Source organism: Nanorana parkeri, unplaced genomic scaffold (assembly GCF_000935625.1).
Source record: "Nanorana parkeri isolate BGI_ZX_2015 unplaced genomic scaffold, ASM93562v1 scaffold21, whole genome shotgun sequence".
Taxonomy (NCBI): domain Eukaryota; kingdom Metazoa; phylum Chordata; class Amphibia; order Anura; family Dicroglossidae; genus Nanorana; species Nanorana parkeri.
Window position 1 is genome coordinate 1,900,552 of NW_017306289.1, and position 12,657 is coordinate 1,913,208.

A 12,657-nucleotide genomic window follows, 5' to 3' on the forward strand; every position below is an offset into this window, starting at 1 on the left:
ATATATATATATATATACATATTATATTACACCAGCCCTACAGGATTGACACCTGAGGAGTAGAGAGGAACACAGGTTATGTATGCACACCTGTAGCACACAGGCACTCTCCAGCAGGCAGCTCTTCAGATCCTCTAGCACCCCCGTACAAGGGTGATTATCTTTCTCCTTATCTTCGTAGTACTTCGGCATCGCTGCTTGTGTGTCTTCCCTCACTCCACTGACACTTCTACAGGGGCAGCGCCATCTTTCTCCCACAATGCACCGCGTGACTTTCCGCCGTCGCTACAACTTCCGCATTCTTAGCCTGGTCTTGGGCACTGTTTGCTACGCAGGGATTCGTGAGACGACTACATTTCCCGACAGAACGCGGGGCACGTGGACGCTTCCGGGTGTCGTGACGTCAGCAGGCGCTACGTGTTCTGGTCTGTGTTACCGGAAGAGAACTGCTGGGGAATCGAGCTACATAGGTGAGAAGGGACGTTATGGGGTGATGGTACTCAGTCATACACTCTGTGGAGGGCTGATTCCCGGGGTGGTGGTACTACACTCTGATCATTACTCATGCAGATCGCTGTGAGCCTTAGTTCTCTATATTAGACACAGCCAAGCTGTCAGGTTTACTGTTGCAGTGGGTTGGTTGCTATACACATCACACACATTGCCCAATGTGATCTAGGTTTGGGTCTTCTGTCTCATTATATTATAAGCTCCTGTATTGATCATGCCATTAAAGGGACTCTGTTACCAAGGTAATATATGTCAAGAACCATTCCTCTGACCTTTGCTGTCTTGCAGACCACTGTCCTCCTTTTGCATTCAATGCATTTCTAGGTGTGTCAGATGGCTGGTCATTACTGTGCCCTGTGCTTCCTCCCACCAACCCCTAGGCCACTTACAGGTTTTAAAGTAATGACAGGGCTCACTGAATAAATACACAGGAACACAACACACCTGGCTGCTAGCTCCATTTGGCCAAGGAATTTTCCAACTGACTCCTTCAATCAGCTGACTAAAGGATGCTGGGCAGAAGGGCGCAGACAGTGGCATCCATGGTGCAAATTGTGGCCGGTTCATAAGCAACCAGCCAAAATGTGACATGTATGTACCCAGCTTTAGATGCATCATATGTAAATAAGAAGAAACTCAGTCTGTTCCTCAGTCTACCCCTCTAGTTTCACTCTTCAAACTGCTAAGAGTAGCCTGGAATATGCACAAAGGCCTTCCCCAAGGAAACAGATAAAAATTAAGATATATATATATATATTTAGAAGAATATATATATATATATATACTGTGTGAATATGAAAACATAAACATATAGAAGGTGTTTTCTGAACTTTGATTGCAAAGTGGAAATACACATTAAAGGGCAGGACAGGACTTAGTGCAGCATTCTGCGCAGAGAGCAGAGCTGTGGAAGGGACCCAGCAGGCACTGACCACTACAGGCTGTTTATAGGAGGGGGCGGATACAAGAGCAGCCACCCTGCACAAGGAGAGAGCAGCAGTAACTGCACAGAGGCAAAGTTTCACACTGGATTACTGCTGAGATCTGGAAGAAATTCTTCATACACACCAAGATTCAAGAACAAATATGAATGCCTTTAGTATTTAGATAATATTTCCTTATCCTGGAGTTCAGCTTTTAATCAAACATGTATGCTCAAGTTCCTTGAAAAACAGAGAAAGGCGCCTTGTGACCAAAAAGAGAAGAAAAGCCAATGCTGTCTTCTAACATATCAGAGTGTATTTGCAGTACCAAGTTTGGGCAGTGTGAGGCGCACACATTTTATTTTACGCTCTGGCCACCATTCAATGATCAGGCACACATTTGCTGCTAAATACTGAAACAGCAACTACATGACTTTTATATTCGTTAAGTGCGCCACTTTGGAAATGCTGATATCTTGCAGGGATGCACTAGTTGTTCTTTTTGTATTGTACTTTATAAATCTTCCCCAGTGTTTGTAAAATTCTGAGATGACCTATAGAGGCAGCCTGACCTCTATATCTACTGGTGAGTACAACACATATGTAATACATCTAGTCATCATCTGACAGTGACATAAATGCACATCAAGGCACATTGGATGCTTAGTAGTAACATATAACAAATGGAAAAGGTAACTAATAGATCTGCTTTTTGTTTCCTGCAGGCTTTATGTAAGGCCATTAATTCACAGCACAAAATGCTGCCCACCACGTCTCTGAATTCCCGGGCACAGAGCAATGGCAACCTCAGCCCTCGGGATGCAGCAAGACACACTGCTGGGGCCAAGAGGTATAAGTATCTGAGGAGGCTCTTTCACTTCAGGCATATGGACTTTGAATTCGCCATCTGGCAGATGCTGTATCTTTTCACCTCGCCTCAGAAAGTCTACAGAAATTTTCAGTACAGGAAACAAACCAAAGACCAGTGGGCAAGAGATGATCCGGCATTCCTGGTCCTGTTAGGCATGTGGCTATGCGGTAGGTTATTTGCACACATTGATTAGATACAGCAGTCTTTAACCACTTCCCGTCAGGCTGTTTAATTAGAAACTCTTGAATGTGGGTGGCGTTTTAAAACGTCCTTTCCACACTCGCGCTTGTGCACGCTGCCCCGCGTACGCATGAGCGGGAAACAGGCAGCAATTTAAACAGACGCGATGGCTGTTTACATACAAGTAATCTGTTGTTTGTTGCGTGCAAGTGTGCGCTCCACAGCCACCTATCAGTTCTCTGTGCGTGTCCAGGACCAGCACGGTAGCTCTCTGAACAGAGTTTAGAGGGAGATCAACACATGTCCACCCGCTGATCTCCCCTCCGTTCTCTGAATGTGGAAGTGATGTGTATTACATCACTTCCGCCTTCAGCTGTCATTTCTCCAGCTTCTGTAGCTGAAGAGAATCTGGTAAAGCAGATCTACACTTCATCAGCTTCTTTGGGGGTCCCTAGGTGACATTAGGGGTTGCTATCACTTAGGGGGCATGTTATCCCCTATGTGATAGCAATAAAGTTAAGTGTAAAGTAAAAAAAGAAAAAAATAGTCACATTGAAAAAAATTTCTAAACACAAAAAATGTTTTAAAGTCCCCCACCCCCATCTACACACGCATGCAAACACAAACATGTGTTGGGTGTTCCTATGTCCAAAAGTGATGATTGTGATGATTGTGCCCATTGAGGCGCACATGTTTCATATCACTGTGTTTGCAGTGCCAGGCCAGGCTGCTGTAAACAAAGCTAGCAGGGTCTTGTCCTGTATTAAAAAGGGGATGTATTGCAGGGACAAGTCTGCCTTTCATGGCTAGTTTAAAGCTACATTTCAGGCAAACCAATAAATCTGTACATGGACATATGAAATACATACAGTATAGGTGAGCTATGTTACCTGCAAAAGGATTTGTATTTCTTTCCGTTCAGCTCTGAGATATACACAGTACTGACCTATCTGGCAGGCTGCAATTAAGTAACGCATACAAGTCTTGTCCCTCCCCCAGCCTGTGACTGAACAGCAAAAGGAGAACCAGCAGACTAATGAGCTCATCCATCTGCCCCTCTGCTGTCTCCTATCAGCATGCTGTTTGTTAGCACATGAAGATTGCTGCACAGCTGACTAGCATTATGTCATAGCTGATCAGGAACCATGCAGACTGGTCTTTGGGGACCCTAGCTGTGGGTGACTTGATGGGATTGAGAGCTACGTGCTGATAATAGTTATAAACATATTCCAATCACAAGGCAACATTCTGGGGATTTTTTATATACAGATGGTGAGCGGGAAGGGGTATAGGTGTAATCCTGTGCTGAGAAAAAAGTAAAACAAAAGTTACACATTAATGCAGACAAAGTAAGAAGGCAGAAAATACTCATGGCTCTTTTTAAGTGCTCATATTATCTCCCTGAATTTGACATGCAAATTCTCAAAATCATTGACTTGGTCCTCGTTTCCTGAGCCCCACCCCATGGCAGTACCCCAGCCTTTGGACCGAATGATCAGACAGACAATTGCATTGTGGGATGTTGTCGTACCCGTGCTGCCACAGCCAGGAAATTGGAATGTGCCTGTCAAATGTTGGGGGGTAGCAGGGTGCTTCTGAGGGCCATTTTTGCGCATATAGTGTGTACTTTCACTTTATGGTTACTGCATTTATATGCGGCAGCTTGTCCCATGCAGGTCCCTAACCTTACGTCAAATAATTTAATATGTTTTAGTAAGTTAATGTTATGATACAGGTATTATATTTGCTTTTTCTGGGGACTACATGAACTCATCGGCCATTAGAGTCTTAAGTAAAAACATTGCTGGCAGGTAGGGTTTTATTGCAGAAGAGACTCGGAATGTCTTTTCTGCATTAAAAGCTGCTCTTTTGCCTCCAAGCAATGTTTTACATGTGCACGAAGCCACGAATGCGCAGTTCATTGTAGAATCTCAACATGCCTTGTGCTGGACCAAATTAACTCCCACATGCGCGTGCAGGACTTCCGCCTTCCAATCAAGATGGCCTGCGACGTCTAACCTGGAAGACCGGGTAAAGATGTCGGCGGCACTGACCAGCGGGAGCCCGCTGAAAGGGTGCTTTGGGAGGTATGTCTGCCATAATGTACAAGTATGCTGTGCTGAATTGCACATTATGGTGAAAGGCATGAGCACTGACAGCAGAGTTTAGTTAAGCTTTAAGATTGGGGCGGATGAGTTCATGCTTTTTATATGAAAAAGTGTTTTTAAATTGGGATGTAAAATTAGCTATTGTGGGAGAAATTCAGGGGACATGGCTGTTCACAATTTTGTAATCTTTGTATGTTTTTCCTCTTCTAGTCTCCACTATAATGTTTGGAGTTGTACTACATATGGGATTTTTCGAGATGCTGAAACTGCTCCTCTGGATTGTGTTTATTGACTGCATCGGCGTTGGGTTACTTATTGCAACTCTTATGTGGTATGTTATTCGCTATCTTTTTACATATGTATTGTATCATGAGTTACAATAAAAATCAGGAGTTATCTGTAGGTTGAACTCGATGGACTTGTGTTTTTTTTTTTCCAACCTGACTAACTATGTAACACTGAGGGGTGTGTTTATAAATACATTTGCAGAGCCATTCCTCCTGCAATGCACCTTTGTTCTGTGCAAATGGGACAATAATGAATGTTATTAGTACATGTTCTTCCCAGGTCAAATATAATTCATTCATAAGATGAGTGAATCAGGAAAGTACCAAATTATGGCCACTAGATGGAGACGAGGAGCTTAGCAAAGAAGTACTTCTTTCCTGTACTCCATCTAGTGGTCATTGCGTGGTATTTTCCTGATGCTATTCGCACCTTTTACATACAGCTCTAGTTGGCAGTCAGATGTAATCTGTAGAGCTATCTGTGCATACGCATATTGCAGTACATCCCCTTACATGTGGAAAGCTTATAGGGAGTTTGCTACATTTTGAGCAGTCCACCCAAACCTGCTGTTCTGATAAGTATTACAACCCTAGCTAAGAAAGCCATAGCTGAAAGGAAAATTGAGTATGTTTGGTTTATTTGTCATAATTTGTATGTTTCTTTGTGTTATTTTGCAGGTTCATTTCCAACAAGTACATGATGAAGCATCAAGGAAGAGACTGTGATGTGGAATGGGGCTATGCATTAGACGTGCACTTGAATGCCTTTTACCCACTTTTGGTTGTCCTGCATTTTATTCAGTTGTTTTTTATAAAAAGTAAGGAAAATCCCTAAACTATCTGGTTTCAATGATTCGGTCTTTATTATAAAAGAATTTAGACTTTATTTTTACAGCGTGTTGATTAAATGTAAAGTGTAAATCAATTTTGATGTTTTTGTTCTGCAAAGTAAGGTAAAAAAATAATAATTTTAACTGTAGCTTAAATCTTCCATCGAAGGAATGTTAAATAATGACTTAAAGTGAACCTGTGAGTATAGGAATATAGAGGCCACCATTGCTGCTCTCTCCTACTGGAGATACCAATTCCCTGGTCGGTGACCAGGAGCATGAATAAAGATCAGGAGTTCTGAATTAGCTCTGACTTCACTGGTTGCATACCTGTTTCAGGTCAGTGACTCGTAAAATATCGAGACCAGAGACAGCATGGTGACCAGTCATTTAGGATGGAAGTCAGTAATGGCAGCCTCCATATCTGTCTTAGTACAGGTTTCCTTAAAGTGACACTAAACTCAGGAGTTAAACATTTAAAAATAATTTTTAACAAAAATGTATCTTGTGTGTATCACTCGGCTGTAGATCCTCCAATCCTCTCTGACACTGTCCCTCCTTCTGGAGGGGGGGCTACGTCTGTTCCCCATGGTCCCTGTGTGTGTTGTAAAGTAGCCACTACCCCAAGCTCACTCCTGTGATAGACTATAACTTCAATACAAATAAGTAAACTAAACATGAGATTGTAATCCATCACGGGAGTGAACTTGGAGCGGTGACAACTTTACAACACACACAGGGACCATGGGGAACAAAAGTAGCCACTCTCCAGAAGGAACGACAGCATCGGCATGAATACAGAGATGATTTGAGGGTCTACATTGAGATACATTTCTGTTACTAGTTAAAGTACTTGGATGCATTTTTAATATTTAACTCTCTTGAGCTTAGTGTCACTTTAAAATCATATCTCAGTCAGATTAACTTGCCCTTCCTCATGCCCTCCTAATAAAAGTGTAAATGATATACCAGACATGTATAGGTATACGTCTGACCTACCCAGCATTAACCTCTTCCCGTCCGCCCGTAGTAAAAAAACGGACGGACGGCACTGCAGCATCTGCGGGTTGCCGTCTCCAGACGGCAATTTTTTTCTGCTCGCGCGCGCCCCCTAGCGGGCACGCACGGGCATCCATTCTGCAGCCCATATGCTTTTCAAATCCCCTTTGCTTGATCTGGCCTAATGGATAACAGCTCTATCTGAAGAATACTCTCAGCTAGGTATTAGCCTGGCCATTATTCTTTATGGGGCACAGACATCGGATAACATATGGTTTGTAGAGTATTGGGTAGGCTGCACAATACAGACCTCTATATGTCTGCATCTGTGGTCTGGTATGCCATTTATATTTTTATCAAAGGGGCAAGGGTGCGGGAGCTTGGAAATGCGAATCATTATAATCTTATGTTCTTTTTATTTCTTAGATCTACATTTGTAGAATATCACATTTATGACCATAACATAATCATTTTGTGTTATTGCAGTAAACTCTTTGTACAGTTTGTAATGATTTATGTATGTGTAGGTAGATTGAGACACTTTCCAGCAATGATCGACAGCCAGGGACAATGTAACATGGGCTAGGAGCTGGGAAAAATCCGATTTTGTTATTCATGCCAAGAAAGAGAAACCTTTTGAATGAATATCTGATTTGCTAATGTTGACCCAGTTGATTCCTGTAAAGTGTCCACTTTAAGAATTACCATACAGCCTCAAAATGTATTGAAGCAATTGAATCGGAATGACAGCCAGGCATCTAGCATTCTCAGAAGGAAAAGTCCGCAGTGGCATCTAGCATATTTCTGTAAGGTTTCCATTAAAAGATAAAGGTATTAGTTCCTGCAGGATTTGGATTTCTGTGCACTCACTAAACCTGAATGAATCCCCCTTTTCTAACGGTGTTTTCCATGCATGTTGGTTAATGGATAGTTTGAGCTATTGGTGAATCACGGCTGCTTACTTTTATTAAACTTGGACAGCTGCTAGGGGACAAAAAAACCTGTTGCTCTGATATGACATCTCTGGCAATCACTTCAGTATAATGTCTGTAGCTTCAGGACATCTAATACTGCTGAACAGAAGAGGTCAAGCTGCAAATTACAAATTGGTCCCCGATGAATAAATGATTGGAAGTCATGTGGACTGCCCGTTACCTTTCCATATATAAAAGATTAATACATGAAACCCTTTTTTAAACCAATTTCAGTAAAGCAGTACCTGGGTATATTTCAAAGTGGTCTTATTTTTGTTGTAAGGTTCTCATTTACAGTGATTTTTTCTTTTTTTGTTTTGCAGTTGTCATTTCAGATTTCTCCATTGGCTATTTCGTGGGGAACACATTCTGGCTGATTGCGATTGGGTATTACATCTATATCACATTCCTTGGATATAGTGGTAAGCTGTAGTGTTTTTGTAGACGTGGTCAGAAAAACTTTATTTAATAATAAAATAAATATATAAAAAAATAATACAAATGTATTGTTCCCCTAATGTGTTATTACAAATTATTTTACATTATATTATTTTTTTGTTTTCATTTTTTTTAAATTACTTGGTTCTTTGTTTATGTTCCATTCGCATGTTTCAAAAACTAGAATCAAATTAATCCTTAAGGGATTATTCCTAAAAATGAAGCCACTGCCTTTAGCAACCATTCGCATACATGTTTTAATTCCTTTATTGCAGTCAGGCCCGGATTCCCCACGAGGCCAGGCCTCGGGGCGGCAGCGGTGTGGAATCCCATGACGCCCGGAGCATAAAGTTCCGGGCGGTAAGTTGCCTTCTACATTTAGTCCTGCTTTGGGAAGGCAGGACTAAATGTGGCGTGAGGAAGCCGCTTGTTCGTTTACAGGTGACGTGTAAAATGTTTGCATCCTGTCCGTCCTCCCCCGCACCTACCACTCTCTCCTCTGGTTACGTCCTCACCCCGACCGCCGAGTCTCTCCTCACTGGCCGTCGATGCAGGGAGCAGAGCGGCAGGGTTAAAACTTACACTGCCGCTCCGTGTATACAGTGAGAGGGGAGAGCTGTGCTCTTCCCATGTCAGCTGTCACACGAGTTACAGCACAGCGCTGTGCTAGAACTCCTGTATTGGTGGTGGCAGGGTCAATAAAGAGAACCTGTCACCTCCAAAGGCTATCACACAGGGGCTTGTTAGCTAGCTCCTGTGTGATAGCAATACAGTTAAACGGGGGGTGCATTGCGCAACCTGGCCTTGGGGCGGCAGGGAGAGTAAATCTGGCCCTGATTGCAGTAGAGGATTGCGCTGGTAGAGAGGTATCCATGGGCAATATACTTGTATCCTCTTTAATTTTTGTAAGCCCCTCAAGAGTAACACCACCCAAAGGTTAAAAAAAAGTAATACAGTTTGGTAAACTGTTGTAGAGCATTAGGTAAATTAGATTTTAGCCTGGCACAGTTCAAAGACCCGTGCCCTTTTTATATTGTATTTGTACTTAGCAAAGGAGAGATTCTAAAAACTTACATTCATTTTAAATGTGGCACTTCATGACTGACTACTGTAATAATACGCACATTGGGGTATTGAATAAGGCTGGACAAAGAGCTGCCATGGTGTGCATCTCCTTGAAATGTAGTAGGGATGCACAGATACCAAGTACAGTACTCGGTACAAGTATGAGTACATGTACCGATACTTTTGAGCTCCAAGGCTGCACTAGAGAAAAATTCAAAAAGTTAGGAGGCAGCTGTCATTTGTAAGGAGCACACGGAGCTCCTGGGATTTGTACATCTCTGTTTTAATGTACGATTTTGTTTTTATAAATATAAATAAAGGGATGCACAGATACCAGTTTTGCGAGTACGAGTACTGGTACTTGCCGAGTACTTACAAGTACGAGTACTGATACATTTTTGTTTATTGTCATGCGACAGTTTTTCTAAAACAATACAGACTAATGATTTCAGGACAGTGGTGGAGTGCCAGAGCCAGGTCCCAGCTGCAACCGCTGCAACCCTGGTAGTTCTCATGAAAATGCCAAGTATCTGCACTGGTACTCGAAAAGTATCCCTAAAATGTAGTGATTTGTCACTTGTGTCATGTGACTCTCTCTAGATATTCCAAGTTGATGCAAATAGTTGCCCTGTAAAGCTGGTCATACACTATACAATCTCCTTTAGATTGACCAAGCTTGCACTAGAACTTAGCTTGCACTTAGCCAATAAATGGTATTGCCCTAAATCCAAACTTCTACCTTGTTGATGGCCAACACAGTACAACACCCTGCTGCTGCTGTAGATTTACCAAAACCCTGTCAAATGAGGGCAAACCTAAACAATCAATTCTGTTTGTATGAAATCAGGCAGGCCCTTGCATTGCATAGTTCATATAAAGGGGATTGTATAGTGTATGGTCAGCTTAAAGAAGAACTCCAGGAAAAACAGTTTAACAATCTGCTGGCTTAGAAATAGTTATGTCTAATGAGGTGTATGTCACCCCCTGGATCACTGAATATGGCCCCATTCACACCTGCCATGTACTTAAACGCCCACAAAATTGCGTGCTTTTTTTGTGTCGTGCTTACAGTGTATTAACAAAATACCAAATGCAGCAAACGGAACGCGTGTCCTTGTGTTAATGGGCAAAGCTCTCAGCTCAAACTGCGGCATGAACTTCTTTGCTCCTTTTGCTGAGCGTAGGGCAGCCCGTTGAATTAAATGGGCTGCTATGTGACAGATGTGGCAAAATGCACACTATAGGAATAAATGGGCCCTTTCATTGTAGCTGAGAAGTACAACTTTCGATATACTTCCGGAGCCCTCACAAGAGGCTTGCAGTCCTTCTAAAATCAAACCGTCCTCTCTTCTGCCCATTTACTTTGTTCACAGAATACAAAGTAGGGAATTTATTCAAACTGGAGCAGACAAAATCTGGACCAGCTGTGCATAGCAACCAATCAGCCTCTTTCTTTCATTTTCAAATCTTAATGAAGCAAACTGAAGAGAGAAGCTGATTGGTTGCTCTGCACAGCTGCTCCAGATTTTGTCTGCTCCAATTTTGATCAATTCCCCCACAAGTGTTTTGTGAGCAGACAAGAAGATAGGAGGGGCAGGCAAGCAACAGGGCGGATTGTGTGTCGGAGAGCTGCAAGTCTCCTGTCAAAGCTAAACTTCCCAGCTTCAATGAAATTGTAAAATGAAAATAAGGCGCAGTGATCTGGGAGATGGAGCATGGACTATCCTTTTATAACATCAAAATTGTAATCGGAATACGTACTGGAGTTGTTTCTGATAATTCAATCAAAGCTAACTTGAAAAAAATCCCTTTTCTGTACTGAGTGCTGCCTTCTGTCTGCCCTTCACGTCAACAATTTCCTAGACTCCCAGCGTGCTTTGCATCTCTTTCCCTGCTGCTGGATGTGATGTAATCTCCATTTATCAAGACTACATATCCCATCATGCATTGCTTCCAGCAAACAATTATAATGTTACATTGTTCAGACATTGATTTGCAGTTCTAGTTCAGTTGTTCCTGGAGTTTTTCTTTAAAGGAGAACTATGAGGCGAGTGAAAATCACTCACCTCATAGTTCTAGCCGACCTGTGACAATGAGACTGTCACGCTCAATAGATCAGGAAGTGGGTGAACACATACCGTCGCTCACTTCTTGATCTATCCGTGCAGAGAGCCGTGACTGTCACTCATGGCTCCCTGCAGGGATTTCCCCCCCCCCCCTGTCCTATCCTCCAGAGCTGACTGGCGAAACGGGGGAGGGGGCGGGTACAGCTGGCTCTGCCTCTAGATAGGCAGAGCCAACTGTCACTCACGCAGCTGGGTGGATCCAGACAGTAATGTCGGGATCCGTCCCGGCTGCGGCGTCTCAGTATACTGGAAGCTGTAGCTGAGCTTTGGGTGACGGGAGGGGAGGACGCTAGTTTGTTTTCTCCCGTTACCCTTAGGAGAACTATGGGGAAAAGCACTGACCCCATAGTTCTCCTTTAAAGGAAAACTATGGAGTGAGTGAATTACACTCATCCTCATAGTTAGAGCTGACATGTGACATTGAAACCTGTCACACGTCGACTCTATTGATTTGGACGGGGAAGGGGGCGGGCATAGCTGGCTTTGCCTCTAGATAGGCAGAGCCAGCTGTCACTCAGCCAGCGGAGTGCATCTTGACAGTATTGTTAGGATCTGTCTCGGCTTCGATGCTCTCCGCATATAGCGGGCAATAGCCCACTATATATTGAGCTTTGGGTCAAGGGAGGAGGTTAGTATATGTCCTCCCGTGACCCTAAAGGTTACCCCATACATAGTTCTCCTTCACGGAATATACATTTTGGTTGCATCTTGAGTGCTATGAAATCACACCCCCCTAATCTTCTTGTTGCTTTTTCCCTCCCCAGCGCTGCCATTTTTGAAAAACACAGTGATCCTTCTCTACCCCTTTGCAGTCCTAATACTGCTGTATGTCTTGTCATTGGCCTTGGGATGGAACTTCACACAAATGCTTTCTAACTTCTACAAATTCCGAGTGAATTAAATCCATTTGGAGGTCTGCTTTGTTGAATTTTGTTCATTTGTATAAATTGTAAATATGTTTTTCTTGTAGAATACAGTGTGGGTAAAAACTGATTTAACAAAACCCTCCCGTGTCTGTCATTTACTTAACAGGAGCTGCCATTGCCAATTATTTTTTTTGGTAAGGTGTATGTTTTAAAGAGACCCTGTCACCATTTGAAAAATTTAGAGCTAAACATACTGGGCCAGATAAACTATTGTTGGTGCACCAAATATTTGGCCCACAGAAACCCGATTTTTTTTAGATGCACCCAATTATAGTTCAGTTTGAAGTGTTTGAAAAGAAAGCTGCGACTAGTACACCAGTTGTAAAATAAATCCCAAGTGCGACTTTTCCCACAAAAAGTCTCTCAATCTGCGCCAGTAGTTCCCAAAATGAGCATGCCAACATTTGGAGCAATAGAGGT

General features: G+C 42.7%; 2 protein-coding genes across 2 annotated transcripts in view; one reads left to right on the forward strand and one right to left on the reverse strand.

Moving 5' to 3' along the window:
- Positions 1 to 271, reverse strand: part of LOC108792484 (cytochrome c oxidase assembly factor 5) — a 9,889-nt gene extending 9,618 nt beyond the window's left edge. The window contains exon 1 of the mRNA XM_018563279.1: positions 91 to 271. Coding sequence (XP_018418781.1) covers positions 91 to 192 — 102 coding nt within the window. The 5' untranslated portion in view covers positions 193 to 271. The remainder of the gene's footprint in view (positions 1 to 90) is intronic.
- Positions 272 to 390: 119 nt separating this feature from the next.
- UNC50 (unc-50 inner nuclear membrane RNA binding protein) lies at positions 391 to 12,230 on the forward strand. The gene is made up of 6 exons (XM_018563197.1): positions 391 to 470; positions 2,159 to 2,471; positions 4,803 to 4,923; positions 5,558 to 5,697; positions 8,006 to 8,104; positions 12,076 to 12,230. Exons 2-6 carry the CDS (start codon positions 2,192 to 2,194, stop codon positions 12,210 to 12,212), a joined length of 777 nt encoding a protein of 258 aa, XP_018418699.1. The 5' UTR covers positions 391 to 470; positions 2,159 to 2,191; the 3' UTR covers positions 12,213 to 12,230.
- Positions 12,231 to 12,657: the final 427 nt, after the last annotated feature.

Bases quoted from the DNA above. Each gene is read 5' to 3' on its own strand.
- UNC50 (XM_018563197.1), top strand. From the start codon at position 2,192: ATGCTGCCCACCACGTCTCTGAATTCCCGGGCACAGAGCAATGGCAAC. The intron at 4,924-5,557 runs GTATGTTATTCG...GTTATTTTGCAG, and splicing joins CTTATTGCAACTCTTATGTG to GTTCATTTCCAACAAGTACA. The intron at 5,698-8,005 runs GTAAGGAAAATC...TTTGTTTTGCAG, and splicing joins TCAGTTGTTTTTTATAAAAA to TTGTCATTTCAGATTTCTCC.